At 39.6% G+C, this 17,700-nt stretch overlaps 1 protein-coding gene across 3 annotated transcripts in view; it reads left to right on the top strand.

Moving 5' to 3' along the window:
* The window catches only part of LHFPL3 (LHFPL tetraspan subfamily member 3), a 249,386-nt gene that overhangs the window by 160,987 nt on the left and 70,699 nt on the right, over nucleotides 1–17,700 (top strand). For all 3 annotated transcript variants that reach the window (XM_035316146.1, XM_035316067.1, XM_035316084.1), the window contains exon 2: nucleotides 10,975–11,211. In XM_035316146.1, the coding sequence (XP_035172037.1) occupies nucleotides 10,975–11,211 (237 nt within the window). The remainder of the gene's footprint in view (nucleotides 1–10,974; nucleotides 11,212–17,700) is intronic.

Genomic DNA, 17,700 nt, shown 5'->3' on the forward strand with positions numbered 1-17,700 from the left:
CCCCCCCCCCCCCCCCCCCCATTTTATTTATTTTCCTCTTGCAAGTGTTTTCATTGTTCGTGTTTCTTTCTTGGCAAGAGCCAGCGAAGAAGAGGTTGGATAACAATTGGTTGGGTTCTCAGCAGCTATTTTGAAATCACTCGATCAGCTGTTGACTGCTGACCCATGCTGTTTCATGTACTGGATGGGTGAGTTACCCTGTTTCCCAATCATTTCCAATCATGACTGTCAAATACCCTTCAGTGGTCATGGAAATGAAACTGTGAACATGAGCAGGATGTCATACCAGATGTTCCTCTCAGGCAGCAGTCTGTCTGGACTGATTCTTTAATGCATTACTAATACGCTGCTGCTGTTAGCGTGCTCCGTGGCATGTACCAGGTGGGATGCAAACAACCCCCTGCAGTCAAGGGCTGCAGCTGTAACACTGTAGGGAAGCCTGGCTGGTTGTGAACTTACTGGTTATGCAGCATAAGCTGAGCTGGTTTCATGTAGGCAGAAAAAAAAAAAAAAATCAGGAAGAGGCTTTGTTCGCTGCAATACAGTGCAAGATTTATCCAGGTAGAAAGTTTTGCTAAACTTATGGTCAAAGGAAAATAAATCTGAAGTTTTGCAGAAAAATACCCATAGTGCTCAAACTTGGAGTTTGCCTTCAACACTGTGCCTGCCCTAAGGCTTGAGCAGGTGCTGTATGCATTGCTGGGCACATCCCTACATCCAGCTCTGCAGCTACTGCAGTCACCATATGCTGAGAAAAGTGATGAGCCCAGGCTTCTGACATCTGAAGATACCTGGTGTAAGACTGAGAAATGTAGTCCTTAAAGTACTTATTTTATATATATTTTAAAGGTCCAAGGTAGCTGAGTTTAGCCTCACAGAGAAATTCATCTTAATAATTTGTTAATATACTGATTAAACTCCATCTTTAATAACCGTTTAACCGCATCAGCTTGGACACCTTAAACTTTTTGGCCTGACTGCAGCTACAGAGAGCATGTGCCAAAACCTCTCCCCTGACTATTTGAAATTGCCTTCTACTTTACAGCCTAAATGTATTCCTGGACAGTTTACATCCATTTGTTCAGGTGCCAAAATTCCCTTCCAGTTAAATAGCTCTTCCCCCTCTCTGGGATCCATTCTCTTGTGTTTATGCAGAGTAATCATAATATTCTTTTGTGCACCAGCACCATAAGGCATGCAGATCTGTTCTCTAGGCAACAATACATGTTTTTTTAGAGGTTTTCACCCATTTTTTGTTGTTTGTTTATTTGTTTGTTTTTTCATATTTGTTGTTGTAATTAAGTACTTACTGGATGCAAAGTTCTTAGTCTTCAGAAGGAGCAAAAGACTGAAACAATGGACATTTATTAAGAATTCATTATTAATAGATTTTATTGTATAAATTCCATTTTGTATGAATTTCTCTTGCTTCCAGATCTTGCTTGCACATCAGAACTGTGCTGTTTATCCTGAAAACGTTGGCTGGTGCACTCCCTGACTTGCCACTCAACAGCATATTGAGATTTGCTTCCTATTGCAGTAATTCCAGAAACAAGCCAGCAGCATACACTGCCCAAGCTCAAAACCAGGCTGCTGTAGTCACGTAATGTTTGGCAGGGATGTCAGGACATCTTGATGAGGACTGGGACAAAAAGGAAAATCACTTTATGTCACTCTTATTTCCTTGCCTTCACTTCTGCAAACCTTTAATAATTAAGGAGGAAGGAAATTTTCTATAAAGACTACAGGGAGAGCCCAATGGTGACCTCCTTCTTTACCTCTTACCCCCATTTATCCTACTAGATTTTCTTCTCAGTTTGATATAGACATCATTATTTTTGTTCTTAGCTTTATCTAGTTCTATCTAGCTACTCATTCTCTGGCTGTTATTTGTTTTAGACATCCTTCTTCTGTATTAATTTTAAAGGTGTTTATCCTTAGCCGCATAAAAACAGAGACCTGGTGGAAAACTACTAAATCATCAAACCCGGGTCCTTTATCATAGGCAATTACAGAATCATGCAATACCCTTTTCAAAATGCCATGTTACATCTTAAAACAATCTTGCTCTAATGAAATGGTTGTTCCAAACATCAATCTTCTAACAATTAGAAATCCTGAAATTTGCAACCTACATTCACTTGTGGGCAGTTTATACTTACTGTTTTAGTGTCAGTTTTCCTCTTTAACTTACACAGCTTTGGCCGCCCCTGAAGTTTACTACCCTGAAGTTTACTTGCCTCATATAGATTGTATAGGGAACAATCTTATTCCACTACCAACAAGAGCCTTTGTCTTATAGGGCTAAATATGGCAAATTCCTTTATCTCCTTCTGAATGCTAAACTCCTTCTATGCCCAGAAACCCTGCTAGCCCTGTCTGGCATCTTTTCCAGCTGAATCTATCTTTCTTGAACATTTGTGAGCAGCACTGAAGACCAGGCCCCACCAGTGCAGTGCCAGATGGTTCCAGTGCTTCCATTCTGCTGAAAAAACTTTCCCTGGTACTACCAACACTTGTATTTACCTTTGGGTAAAAAGGTAAAAAAAAAATAGGTGCATTTGACTGGTAGCTCATAGTCCTCCAATGACTGATCAACATAGTCACGTTTTCTCTTCTTCACCATTTATTCCAATAGTCTTCTGCACTGATAGTACCTCCCATCAGTGGGATTTAATGCCAAATACCTACTTTGGCCAAAGCTCCTAATGAAAATATTAAGGATTAATTCCCATACTCATCCTTGAGATGCCATACATCCACACATCCATATATCAAGACTTGAAGCACAAAACATCAGCTCTCCAAAAACAAGTCAGATAACCATCTTCAATTCTCATGCTAATCTCTGCCTTCTCCAGGTTAATAAATGTTTCTCTATGACAAATGTTTCTCTATGTATCAAATGTTTTGTGAAAATCACGTTAATTACCTTTCTTTTATAACATCACAACACCAAGTCTGGTGGAATTCAATAAGTGTTTGGATGATGCTCTTAGACACATGGTCTGCTTTTTGGGTGGTCCTGTGTTCAGCCAGGAGTTGGACTCAATGATCCTTGTGGTACCCTTCCAACTTGAGATATTCTATGATTCTGTGATTCTTTCTAGTTATCAGATAAACCCATCTTGATTTCACCCCACATTGTTTTTATCTCCATTCTTTCCTTCAATAATGGTTCAAAGATCTGAGATCAGACTAATGGATGAGTGTTTGCTCCAGTTACTTTTCAATTCTCAATTTAATTTTCTTTTTCTAAAAATAAGGTAGCACATATGGTGTTCCAAATTATCTCAGCAGTAAATTTGTTTTAAAAACTTGCTAGTAGCCTTGCAGTTCAATGTGTTGGCTATTTCACTATTTGGGATTGGATCGTCTATTCCTCTAGCTTGAGCATTTTATAATCATCTTAGTTTTGCTATGGGCTTGGAGGCAGGAGTTTCCATTTCCGAATGCTTATGCCAATCAGCTGTAAGGGGATTGCCCTCCTGTTATCTTCCTCTTTACTCAAAAATGAGGCAAAGATTTAGTTCCTGGTTCCAAACTTAGCTCATTTCTGCTTTTCTTTTTATGTCTGTGTTAATATAATTTAAGACTTTTTTTTTGTTTCAATTTCTCTTGAAAGAATTAGCACAGGTTATTTTGGGCAAGCTATCTTTTAGGCTTTCCTTATCTAACCTCCAAAAATGCTAACTGGTCCCTTTTCCATGTGTAGTGAGCACAGAAGGAAATATACTATTCTAATAATTTGGGTAGAGATAATAGTACTCCTGAATTTTTTTTCATCTTCTCAAGATACTTCAGAAATTCTTGGCTGAATGAAATTCAAGGCATTCTCCGCAATTAATTATGGACCTCTTCAGTCTGGTTAACTTTTTAGCTAGTTCCTTTAGCTTATCAAAGTTTGTCCCTCTGAAATAAGCATTTTTAAAACACAGTTTCAGAAATAATTTTATTCGTGTTATCTTTTTTTTTTTTTTTTTTTTTATTTTTAATTTAACCTGTTACAAAAAAACTAAAATATTTTTTGTTTTACCTCCTCTTTACCAAAACCAAGTTTAAAATAACTTCACTATTTGGATCAGTAACTTGTGAAGAAATATCAGTTGTATAAATATCAAGAGATGTCTAGCCTATGCCATTCATAATAGCACCTATTCTCCAGTCTGTCTGCCATAGCCCACACTGTATTTATATTGGGTTGATTCATTTATTAAATCTAGCACAAGTCAGTATGCTTTGATTTGACATGATTTGGCTAAAGACCATGTTCTACAAAGAGAAGTTAACATTAAATTAGAAAGCTGTAATACTCCACTATGACAGTGTTCAAAATAAACACTTTCAATAATAAATTTTCTTATCAAGTAAAGCCAAACCAAAAGTGTATGAAAGCTGTGATCTAACAAAAAAAATAATAAACTAAAAAGTAGAAAAAAAAAAAGAAAGAAGCAATGCAAACAACTGGTTCCTTTATTAGATATACTTTTCTTTTTTAGGAGACTAGCACGTAAGAAATGTGGCTTTTGGATGTCCCCACGTCATCAGTGAACCTGGCTTCATGATAGCTGACTGACAGGCTACGACCCTCTCTGATCACACACATTTGCAAAGCACCTTTTTCATTCCCATGATCTCTCTAGGTGTGAAACTTCAGCGGACGCACTGAGCTCCTAACACACACCTTCTGTGTCATAAAGACATGTTAGAAAAATCTGGTGGGCTATGACACAGTCTTCATGTTATTTAAGACACTTTAAATGGAAAAATTGGAAAAAATAATTACTATAGATCTCGGGGCCAGTGGACGCCACAGAGGGTGACACAGCATAAATGTAACTTTTGACATGCACCTTTATATGGGCTTCTATCCTTCTAGGTATACCACCTCCCGTAACTGCTTCACTGTAAAGAAATATTTTTATAATTTCTCTTATGTAACTTCAGTTTAACCATTTTTCATCATTTAGTCATCTACCTCTGCTATAGCTGTTAGCAATCTGTTGTCATGACATTTCTAGGGAATTTTTGCCTACATGGTGACTAGGCCCGTATCCATTAATAGTCCCCAGTTTCCATTTATTTTCTGGACACGATATTACAAATACCAATTGTATGTGTCTGTGGTTGGAACACCAGAATTGTGGTCTTTCACATGGCGTCATTGGGATACTCCTTGTGAGTCACCTGCCATACACTTATAAAAACCTGAGGTATTCTTGTATTATCTTTATGCTTAAGCTAAGATAGCTGTTGTACTAAATTATTCATAGATCTGCATTAATCTCAAAGCTTAATTATCATGGCTTATGATCAGAACTTGGAAGTTAAATGCTCCCATGATGATACCACCCCTCACAGAATTTCTGTCTCTGTAATATCAAAGAAATCTCTATCCATACATGAATCCAATACTTAAGGTCTGAAACAGCCCCCCTTAGTACAGTAAAATTGCTCTTACAGTTCTTCCCCTATGTGATCCTAACTGAAGTAAATCGCACTGTTTCTTTGCCATTCCTTTTTACATATTCACAGTTTAACACATTCTTCACATATAACATTACTCCATTTTTTCCCCCTTTCTGAACAACTCATTCTCTTTAGTGCTTGTCTTTGGGAATGGCTGTTGGTCAACCATATTTCAGTTATCCAGTGTCACATCTTGCAAAGCTGATCAAATGCTTCTATTTTGTTGTATAAGTGCATTCAGTGGGCATCAAAAAAAGCCAGTGATCTCTTTGTCAACCCAGCTAGGTTATGGTGAGTCTTCTCTCCCTGACTGTAGCGTCTACTTCACTACTGCTTTCCACAACATCATTTTCTTTCTCTTTGCTGTCCAGTCACTTAATATTTGGTGTTCTTTTTTCCTTCTTCTATATATTCAAATCAGCGTGGAAAATATACATATTGCTTGATCTTCCTATCAGATTTGTCATCAAGAAGTTAGTGTCAAGTTAGGTGGCCATAATTTGTTTTGTCTTATATATTATCACAGGGATTTAAACCCTTTTTCTTACCTTTAACATTGTAAGCAAATGATCTTAATCCTCTAGAACATTCAGGCTTGTCTACATTAGCAAGTAAGATGATGAAAAATGAAGGAATCAATGGATTAAAACAATTAATGCTGAAGCTTTGTTATATGTGGTTCTAGGGTCTTATTTCAGATTAGAATGAGTCTGGTCTCCTGGACCAAAAGTCCACATTATACATATTCAATTTATTGAAGTTTAATGAGCATTTTTTTTTTGTAAATGCCATTTATAATAAACCTGAAAATGAAGATTCTCTCTGTTTTAGGAACCATGGAGGCTATTGAATAGGTGGGTATGGAAAGAAAATAGATGGTCAATGTAATTCCCATTCCATTTTTTTTTATTCTTTTATCAGGAAATCTACCATCATCATACTCTACATACAAGCAAATCGGGTATGTTATCAGAGAAAGAATGAAAATGAGAGAGGAGTCTGCCAGCAACAATCTCTTAGCACTGGTTTCCTGTATAACAGACAGCCTTTTTATAAATATAACCTCATTCTATGTAATAATGTAATATTAATGTCACCATCTTTGGCACAAACATAGGATCGTGAACCACTTGCTTGCTAATTAGCATTTGAGCTAATGCACAGAGCACAGGCTGTGATAATATTAGCTTGGTCAGAGTCACAAGCATGTCAGCGTCAGCTGACATGTGCCATGTCAGTGTCAGACCCAGTTTAGGGTCTGTTTCCAATCTCTGAAAGTGTCACATCTGCATCTTCACATCCCAGGAGGCAAAATCTTGGACTCTCCCTCTTAAAATGAATGATTTCTCTTGTCACTCAGAGCCCAAAAGGAAAACCATGTTGCAGCTCCTGTTCATATGGGAAAAAAAGCTTTTACAGAGAGAAGTAAATGCATATCAGACAGGTTTAAGTAGAATTTAGGAATTATTTTTTAAAAACTTGAAAAGTTTCACCCACCTCCTATATGTACGTGAAAAAATTTGTAAGCCCACATCTTGTAAGAAAATTAGAGAAGGGACTGGAGTAAGTCCAGGGTCATCACTACAAAGGCACCATTCCTGCAAATAGCTTTCTCAGGCAAACAATGGGAAAATAATGTCGATATCATTCTTGTAAGTTTTAAAATTGCCTAAATAGCTCTGAACAGTGTCAGTGACACTAATCAGTCTCTGTTATCAATTTCCCCCGGCTGCTTCTTATACAAGCTCTGATTAGCTACAGAGCTACTGGAGCGGTCTGTCGGCAGGCTCAAGAAGCCAATGCTAATTTGGTGCATTTAGCTCGCACACAGAAGGCGGTCTTCAACTAACATAGATTTAACTATTTAACTTTTTCCTTACTTGAATCAAATCATCTGTAAGAATCAATGATTTAAGTCTTTTCATTCAATAGGTGAGCTTTCCAAATCTGAAAGTTTCTGAATTTATTAAAAGTGAATAAAAGTATAACTGTAGCAGTGTATCCTCTCATATTTTTCATATTTCTATTTCAGTCACATTGCCATTAGAGGCAGTGGAAGTTTAGACAAAGATATGGGACCCATGTCTGTGTTATAAAATCATCTGTTAGCAGTTTCACTGCAATTGCAACTTAAAGTGGTTTCCATTCTTCAAATTTTTAGAAAACTGAAAGTAATTTCCTTCTAGAAAAAAAAATTCTAATCCTCTTTAGAAGGATTAAAATGTAAAAAAATTCTTGCAATACAAAGTAGATCTGTAGGTGGATTTTATACCTGTCTTTTCAGCCTTGTAGCTGATAAATGAATCATTACCTGTTTCATTCTATTGAGCAAGTATGTATTCTTAAAGGCATTCAGAGCAAAATGTTCCCTCCACAAGTGAAGACTTGAGGTTGACTAATCCTATTTATGTTAACCTTTCCAGGTGAGGTATGATTCCTGTGTCTGAAGTGTTGACCAAGCAGCTATCTAACAGAAAGCATCTGTATAGGCAGAGGAGATAATAATATCCCCTCTTTGATGTCTGCCTTCATGCAAAGGGAACCAGTCTAACCACCATAATGGTTGGAGTGTGTGCCCTATTACCAAGTCCAACTGCAGCCAACAGAATAACTCCAGGAAGTTCAGGGAGTACATCTACATGTCCAGGTACCAAATTCAGGAAAGATGAGTTTATCAGAAATTTGAGGAACTCAGCTGGGAAGCTGTGTACTGAATTCCCAAGATTGGGGCCTATATTTTTGATTGCCTGGGTGGAAAAGAACAAAGTTTAGTAATTTTTAGGAAGTACTAGGAACATATGTCTAATGTGGTATGTAATAAAAGAAAAACACAGATGTCAGTATTTCTTAATTATTCTTATGCAATTAACAGAAAAAAAAATCCCTCATCTATTGATCATTAACTGAGCACTAAGCTTCATCACATTTTGAGGATGATTAATAAAAGTATACTAGTTTTGGTAGTTGCTACTTTATAGCAAACATTTGTCACAGTCACCTGGGTAAATGCAGACATTTTTATGAACACCGGCAGTATAAACATTTTATCATAATCATCATAGAACAGCTTGGGTTGGAAGGGACCTTAAAGTCCATCCAGTTCCACCCCCATGCCATGGGCAGGGACACCTCCCACCAGACCAGGTTGCCCAAAGCCCCATCCAGCCTGGCCTTGAACACCTCCAGGGATGGGGCATCCACAGCTTCTCTGGGCAGCCTGGGCCAGGGCCTCACCATGCCCCTAACAGTGAAGAATTTCCTCCTAACATCTAATCTAAATCTCCCTTTTTAGTTTAAAACCATTCCCTCTTGTCCTATCATTATCTGCCTGAGCAAAAAGTTTCTCTCCATCTTACTTATAAGCCCCCTTTAAGTACTGAAAAGCTGCAATGAGGTCTCAAGGATGCCTTCTCTTCTTCAGGCTGAACATCCCCAGCTCTCTCAGCCTTTCTTATGCATCATTTCAAAGAAGCACCTCACAACTGAGGGCAATGCTTATGTGTTGACTACAAGAAATCATCTTTTTGGAAGTTTGTGTAACCAGTTCAAGAAAGAAAATTATTGTACAGTTTGTCTCAAAAAGCTTTGGAAGGTTTTTTGAAATTGTGTTAATGAATTAGTTCAGGTAAGGCAAAAGGCAACTTACAGTTTGCCTAACCTGCATATGCTGAGTAAATCAGTCCTTATCTAATTGTCCTTGCTTCTATGGCTAATTGTCCTTGAAAGTATTATAAGGTATTATGTTTTCACACAAGTTAATTCCTCAGGAAGAATTTATCAAGTATACTACGTGCAGGTCTACATTGGATGCTTTCCATAGATGTGTTTTTGAGGGTTTTTGTACAGTAAAGGAAAAAAAATATCATTCCTGAGCCCTGTTTTCACATCTGTGTGGGTGACTGAGTGCTGGCACAGGCTGCCCTCAGAGGCTGTGGAGTCTTTTCCTTGGAGACCTTCAGAAGCTGCCTGGACGTGGTCCTGGGCAGCCTGCTCTGGGTGTCCCTGCTTGGGCAGGGGTGGGAGCAGCTGGCCTCCAGAGGGCTCTTCCAGCCTCAGCTGTGCTGTGATTCTGTGTTACGGTATTTCATCAGATTGATTCAGTGCGGGTGTATTTTTCTTTGTGGGCATTAAAGGTGTGTAAAATGCCAGTGGTTATGCTTCTCCAGAAAATACAAGAATTTGTTGCAGTTCCCAAACACACAGCAGCTATTGGTTGCACAAGCTACTCATATGTAATCTATGGTTTTCAGACTGTGGGACAGTTCAGCAAATATTTAAAAGGCTGAAGGCTGCAAAATGTGTTCTTTTCAATTAGCAAGTATTTGTCACAAATGCATGTGTGCGTGTGTAATTTATGTGCCAGTATAATGTTAAGAGTTATAAATGGTTTAGTAGGTGACATTGGTAGTAGGGTGATGGTTGGACCAGATTATCTTGAAGGTCTATTCCAGCCTTAATGATTCTATGATTGTTTAGGATCCAGTGAATCTCATCAACCATGCTAAGGGAGTTGAGCTCTATGATCCTTGTGGGTCCCTTCCAGCTCGGGATATTCCATGATATTTCAAGGAAGGGGGGCATATCTACGCACTATTCAAACACATTGCTCTGTTAGGAAATTTGCTGCAAGTACCCATCTGCTCTGCCCTGTGTTACGGTCACTGTGTTATGGACCTCTTTTAGTGGTCACCCAGGCTGATGAATGAGCACCTGAACACCCATCTGTCCCCACCACAACACAGCTGACCCCACCAGGAGTGGCTGGCAGTCGATGTCAGCTAGCTTTCCATGAGGGCAGAGGCCTTCCATATTTTTTATTGGTGTTAAAAGGATCAGGACTTTTTTGTGTTCAAGATGTCATGCATTGATTCCTCAGGTAAACCAGATCAGAAGTTCACAGCAATGTTGACAGCTTATTTTTCCTTGCAGACCAATGTCATAACTTGTGTTTTTGAGGAGTACAAACCTTATGTATAAAATATATTTGAGTTAAAGGGGTAATGCCAATTTACATGGAAAAAAAAAAATCCTTGCTATTAACTGTGCGTGTTGCAAGCAATTAGAAGATCAGAAACAAGAGATAGGCTTTTTTCTCTCTATTTTATTTTCTGGTTTGTTTGCCCAACCATTTGATGGTAGTCGCTGTTTCCTTTGAATATCCATCTTAACACTCATTTTTCCCTTTTATTTTGGAGGATCCCTTCATATTACAATAAAGAAATCACTCTGTGAAAATGTGATTGTACTGGTACAAAACTGTCTAGGGATTCATGATGTAACATTTAAAAAAAAATAAACAAGGTGCCAAGTTGATGTTGTGTCTTAGGTTTTTATGTTAAATAGTTAATCAGAACACATTATTGTGTTATTTGTTTTGAAGTAAACTAGCTTTGAAGCTCAGGATGAAAAGGCGTGTTGCTTTAATGATAACTGTGTAGGTTCTCATCAAAATGAAAGTTTGGTCTCATTATCCCATTGTTCTCCTTTTCTTTTTTTTTCTCCAAGCTGCCTGTCTCGTCCTGGGTTGTATGATTTTTCCTGATGGCTGGGATTCAGATGAGGTAAAACGGATGTGTGGTGAAAAGACAGACAAGTACACGCTGGGGGCTTGTTCAGTCCGCTGGGCATATATCCTGGCTATTATTGGAATCTTGGATGCCCTGATCCTCTCATTTCTGGCATTTGTGCTTGGCAACAGACAAGACAGCTTGCTAGCAGAGGAGCTCAAGTTGGAAAACAAAGGTAGGACTGCTTTAGAAACACTATTGTTGAGTGGCCTTGAGGCAATTGCTTAAAAACAATGATCTGTTTCATTTTGTTCTATATGTAAAAGTTAACATACTGGCTTACTTCCTAAGTTGCTGGGGAAGAGGAAATGCAAAGAGCAGAGGAAGTTTTACTTTTCAGCCTCAAAAATGTAAGAAAGCTTGAAACTGCTGTAACTGCTGTACTATGCACGACTTATCCTTAACATTCTCTAGAACTGCAGATAGGATGTGTTTGTGTTCCCAATTGTACAGTGTTTTTCATTAGCATTTAAGTTTCACTACCTCCATCTTTTTCTATACCCCATACAAGATTTGTTCATTTGGTTCCTTTAGAATTTTGCTTTGTAATATGGATGTCTGTAATACAGCATTGCACTGTCCATGTTAGCAGAGCAGGCAGTGAGGAGGGAGTGCTTGGCTTGGGAGATTTATACTCAGCTACATGGGTACCACCTATGCCAGGGGGCACCGGTAGACTTAGAGCAAGGATCAGAGCCAGGAATGAAAAAGAAAGTAGCTCATATCCCTGCCTACTCCTTTTAACTGACCTGTTTTCCCTGGATCTGCCTAATTGCTTCTAAACCTTCTAATGCTATCAGCTTCTTCAATACTACATGGCCACGAGTTCCCAAAGCTCAGTTTGACGGCTAAAGTACTTTCTTTATCTGTTTCAAATTGATCCCCTACTAATTTCACTGAGTGCCCCCTAGATCTAGCAGTGCAGGATTCTGCATTCAGCTCATCTACCACCTTTGCAATTTTGTGGGTTGCTTCTAATAATAGCAGAGATAGTGGGAGACCTTCCATGCTGGATTGGAAATCAAGAGCTGTTTGGCAGCCTGTGTTGTACAAAAATAGCTGGTCTCAGCCCTGCTCTGGAAGGACCATTATCCATATATCTGAAAGCACTGGGCCCCAGCTTGCTGACTTGCAGACAGTCAGCACACTCAGCCCTAAGATAAATGGACCTGAAGATTGAATTTCACATAAAATTCCAGACCTAGTTAGAGCCTACTGATTTGGGGGTTAAGGAAAGTGTGTGTTGCTTGCAATTGTCTGCGTACATCTATCTATTCTGCAGGTAAACTGAGGACACTTGTTTCCAGAACTGTCCCTGTGGTGCTTTTCTGTAAGGGTAACATTCATCCACATTTGGAAATCAAAATGTTTATAAGGAGGGTATTCACAGCTATGCCACAAGTGCTTTTGCCATCAGCTTTGTGTTTAATTTGTCTATGCCATACAAAGCTCATGAACCCAACAACAGCTTGTATCAAAGGGCCTCATTTGTTTTGGCACCTTGTGAGCAGAAAACAGCTTCTGGAGACTCATCACCTCTCACATCACTGGCACAAGCTCGTGCCAGAACATTTGATCCTCAGCATGTCAGACAAAATCATTCAGCAGCATATTTTCCTTGGAATAAGCACAGAAATGTACCAAAGCATCAGGCTCTACGCAAACCAGAACTCAACAAAATGGAACCCGCCCCACTTTGTCCTTCACAGTCAAGCCTAATATCCACCACATTTTAAACTGTCCTTCAGACAAAAAGAAAAAGAGACAACCTGCCTTCTAAAAAGAACATCATCTCCTCCCTCTTCACAAAAAGCTTCCGCCAAACAACGCCTCCCACAGGGGGACAAGGCAGGCACTGGCATGGGCTCTCTGCTTTGCTGCTGCCAATGCCCCTGCAGATGCCAGCTCCTGGCAGGACTGGTAGAGCTGCAGGGCTGGCACCTTCACCTGGGGGCAGGGCCAACACAGCCCTTGGTGTCTGCTGCTTCCTGGTATTCCTGGCCAGAGATCTGTCCTTCTTCTGGCCTTCTGGATGCCAGGAAAGCCTGAGCAAATATCCTGATGAGACAAGAGAGCAAGAGCACTTAATTCCCTCTTGTGATCTCTGATCTTCTCTTCCCCACACTGTGCTGATGGAGCTTTGGGGCCCAGAAACCACCAGGGAGTGGTTTCTGCCCAAAAGGCTGTACCCTGAAGCAGGCACTGAGATGTACAGGTAGCACTCATGCATTTTTGCATCTAGCAGTCATTTAGCTACAGATGTCACGGTGTTTAGGAAGAAGATTCTGGGTCTGTATAGCCAGGGTTGTGCGGCAGATTTTGTTATCCTGGAAGTCACTGGATGCAGGCTCAGGTGATCTGTTTGAGGCAGCAGTCTGTGGTTAGGGGGGATATTAATTACTTACACCGTAATGAAGATGCTAGTAGAAGATTAAGGGCAATGCTTGTCCTTGATTTGGCACCAAACAACCTCCTGTCCGTTCCCCTGGCATGCAGTGCACATGCCTGAGGGCTTTGACACTTACCCCATAAACTGTCCTGTTGGTCCCTTTTGGGTTAAGATGCTGGGGAAATACTTACCAACATTAGTCCACATGTAAAGTATGCATGCACCTCTTGGAAATGGTAAGGGGAAATACTGAAATATGAAAATGACACTAAAGTGCTTCCCATATAGACAAGAAAATAAAACTATGGTATAAGCAATCCCACCTTCAGTCTCCTCAGCTACTCTTACAATGTGAAGTCCTCAAAGCAAGCAGCCCTGAACACTAAACACTGCCACCCACCTCTTCTTCCCCCTCCACACAAATGGTGCCAGTCTCCAAGCTTGTACTGGCTTCTGTTTCTGATTAGCACACTGGGATCAGGAGCATCCCTTTCTCAAGGAGGAGTCCCTAGGCTGCTGCTGTCCTCCAAAAGGAAAAGATGTGGCCAGACTGTCAAGGAGTGCTGGTGAGGGGCTGTTGACTCTCAAGGTGTCCCAGAAATCCTTCCCCTTGGTGGTGGTGATGTCCTCTGTCACAGGGCTGAACGTTGTGTAGTCCATGATAAGCAAGGCTCCCCCTTGAAGGGAAACCTTGTGACTTCACAGGGTTGTTTTTTTTTTTGAAGAACGGACCTGGAGAGAAACCAATGCTGACTGCATCAAAGAGGAACCTCCACTTACCTTCTCAACTCTTCCTCTGGTGCTAGGGCTTTGCCCCATGCATGTCAGCATTATACAATAGCTTAACAGAAGAGAAGAAACTATAAATTAAGTGTGAGAGTCACAACAGTTTTCATTTGTGGAAAAATCTTCAAGAACAATAAATTATGAAGCAATGATCAGACAGCTGGGCAGCTGTTTCCTTAATCAGGTCTCGAGGACTTAATGCAGATCACCTCCCACCATGTCATCAATAAGAGCTTGCCATGGCTGTTAGAGCTTGTGTGAGTACCCAGAACCACGGCTGTTTCTGAGTATTGGTGATGAGTAAACATTTACAAGTATACAGTATGTAACAGGATGGTAAAAAGGTGAGAAAAAGACATAAAAAGAGCAAGCTGTACTTGTCTGTAGACTTACCATGCTGAATTACCACCTGCTGTATGCTTTTGATTACTACAGTGCTGTGTATTTACATAGGTTAATGAATGCTCATATGTAAGAAATTTGACTGCTAAAATTACTCACAGGAGAAGACAGCTGTTTTGTTTTTTGGTTGGTTGTTTGCTTTTGTTTTTGTTTTTGCCATACAAGAAAGTTTCCTTTGTCACTACATGATAAAAATAGTGCATGCTTATTTTTTCTTTGCTTAGGTTTGAGAGTAAACTACCATGTGAGCTTCACATCCAAAACTGAAGCTTAGCAGATTTTTTTCAGGGTACAATGTACTTAATGCACTTTCCTAATAATGCAAATTTTACACAACAATCTGTACCCTTCTCATTTTAAAAACTGCCTTTTGAAGAAAAAAAAGATATTTCTAAAAAGACTTTTACATTATGTTTATGCCATTGTTTATGCCATTAGTAAAAAGAGAGGAGAGTGTTACATGGTTTGTTTTAATTTATAGGAAAAAATGGTAATGACTTAAAGGCCTGCATGTTATTAAGCTAATGACATTCTGGGTGATAACAAAAATAGCCAGAATTCATCTTAGCTTTAAGCTTCATCAACACCATCAACATCAGGGGAAAAAAAAAAAAAAAAAAAAAATCAATGTGTTGTATAATGGCAGAATTTAACATTTTCAACTGTAATGTTTTAATGACATAAAATTAAAGTTCTGCCCAAAGGGTGTGGAGACAAAATAAGATGTTTCCAAAATAAATTGAAGGTGCAAAGCAATTACTTTTATGGTAGAAAGTGGTAATTTGGTCTGTATTATGAGTGATAAATACATGAGCATTCAGAAGAAACTATCCTGTTAAGTAATATCAGTCAGGCCAAGTGGGTAATGCACTTGGTGGACAGCTGTGCCTCTTCTGATGGATGGAGCAGCTTCACAAAGTGTTTACGTTTAACATTTGACTTACCTTTGGGGCCCATCTGGTCACAGACAAGCAATTTGCACTAGAGATTTTCTAGAGTTGCAAGCACAGGCTGAAACAGATAAAAGGAGCAGGCAGCTAGATGGGAGATCTGAAGGATTCATCTACCTTGCAGTGATTGCAACTCACGCAGACAGATTCAAGCTACACCAAGCAGCTCCCAGTAGCCATGCTGGGGAGAGCTGGGCATGGAGCTCTGCAGGATGCCCAAGTGGGTACTTACCAGTTTGTTGGCATCTACACCCTCATTATTCTCCATACTGGTGCTGTCAGTGCCTGATGGAGGTTCTTGAAGGCTGGCTCCGTACATCTGCATGAGCTTCAGAAACTGCAGACTATACACACTTGAAGAAATAAACTCAGGGGAAGTAGCTTCTTGGTAACAAAGCAGTTTTCTGAAAATAACAATATAAAAAATATAGAAAAACTTGCATCGAGATCTGTGAACCTCTGACAAGAGTTATTTCTGTAAACAAGAATATTCTGTCCACATGATTTCAGCTGCAACAGAAAACTGTCTGCAGAAGTCCTGCTATCTGAAGCTGAGCGACAAGAGGCCAGCAGTGTGCTTGTCCCGTTGAGGTACTATGTGACAGAGTGCACACCAACTGTCATTCCTCGAAAGGAAAATAGCTCAGGTCACAGCACTTTCTGCAAACTGCTGCAAAATACCAAAGCCCTGCTTATCAGCATGTAGTTCTCATGGCATACATTTGCAAACATTCAAGTTAACTTGTTCAAAATTGTGTGAATAAACATATTAATTTTTATATCTGATACAGTTGCAATACATAAAAGAGTTGCCAACAGCTCTTGTTGGTTATAAAGACTACAAATCCAGCCAGAACAACATGTACAGCCCCTTATATCCATGTTTCCCATCTGATAAAATCATATAGTTCCTTTTTGTAAAATTCTGCACCCCCTGACTTCTCCAGATATACAAACATTTTCATTTCACTTAGCATACACTTTTATTTCAAAAACAAGATGCAGCACATCTGTTACTCTGTTCCCTATTTCTCTTCATGTCTGCTTGTCTCCTCCCATCATTTCTTTCTGAAGTTCAAGAGTGATCCACAGGACTCCACTTCAGCCTCTTCCTGCTTTGGTGTGGCTCAGTGTTCAAAGCACTTAAGGTGTCTTTGAACTCGGAACCAACTTGGCCACTTGAATTTCCATTTGAGAAGGGAAATGTGGAAGAAAGTCACTGCAGAGTGATCTGTGATGGATTACTGTAGACAGCCTGCCACATGTGCTCCCTAGACTGCAACCAGAGGAAGCTGGAACTACGTCAAAAAGTTTATAATCTTGCCTCAAAGGAGAAGGATTTAGGTTCCCCGCTTTTCAAAGGCAGAATCAAGGTATTCTTTGAAGTCCACAGACATAGGTTCCAGGCTGGGAATTACTGGCCCTCATTTCTCATTTCAAAACATGATTCTCTGCCATGTCAGCCAAGAACAAAGCTTTGTCACAGCTGTGACGATCTCTCATGTTCTCTTTTAGCTTCAACCAACAAGTGGTTATCTACCACTGCAATTAACTCCAGTTGTCTATTTCTTTGTCCAATGGCAACCTATTTTCCTTTGAGTATCATCTCCATGAGTTAGAAGGAACTCTGAGTACAGAGCAGTAGGCAAATAGTACCAGCATTTCACCTAGAAGGCTGCAACTAGAAGACAAACATTATTTTATAAAGATTTTTTTTTCCAAAAAATTTCCACCTTTAGAGAATGGCAACCATCAGCCTGTGATTTCAACTATGTAAATAATACAAAATAGAGAAAACATAAAGGTAAACATGGATATTTCATTGTGATCAACATAAGAGGGAACTTCATCTCTCCTGGCATAAGATTCTCATACCACTGCTGTAGGGTCTATGCCAACTTTCATCCAAGGACTGTATGAACAGTTATTGGATCCAAATCTTGGACTTTCCTTCTCAGTGCTCTAATGTCCTGTGCTCTCTTGCCCAGTGTATACTGAATTCTATCACACAGAGTAGAATAACTACAGCCAGAGGATTTCTGACTTCAGAGCAGTCTACAATTTATTGTGCTGGAGATCAGAACCGGAGGACTGAGAACCTCCAACGTGAGAAAAGAACGCCCTCAGACCAAGGTGG

The sequence above is a fragment of the Oxyura jamaicensis genome, chromosome 1 (genome assembly GCF_011077185.1).
Source record: "Oxyura jamaicensis isolate SHBP4307 breed ruddy duck chromosome 1, BPBGC_Ojam_1.0, whole genome shotgun sequence".
Lineage (NCBI taxonomy): Eukaryota > Metazoa > Chordata > Aves > Anseriformes > Anatidae > Oxyura > Oxyura jamaicensis.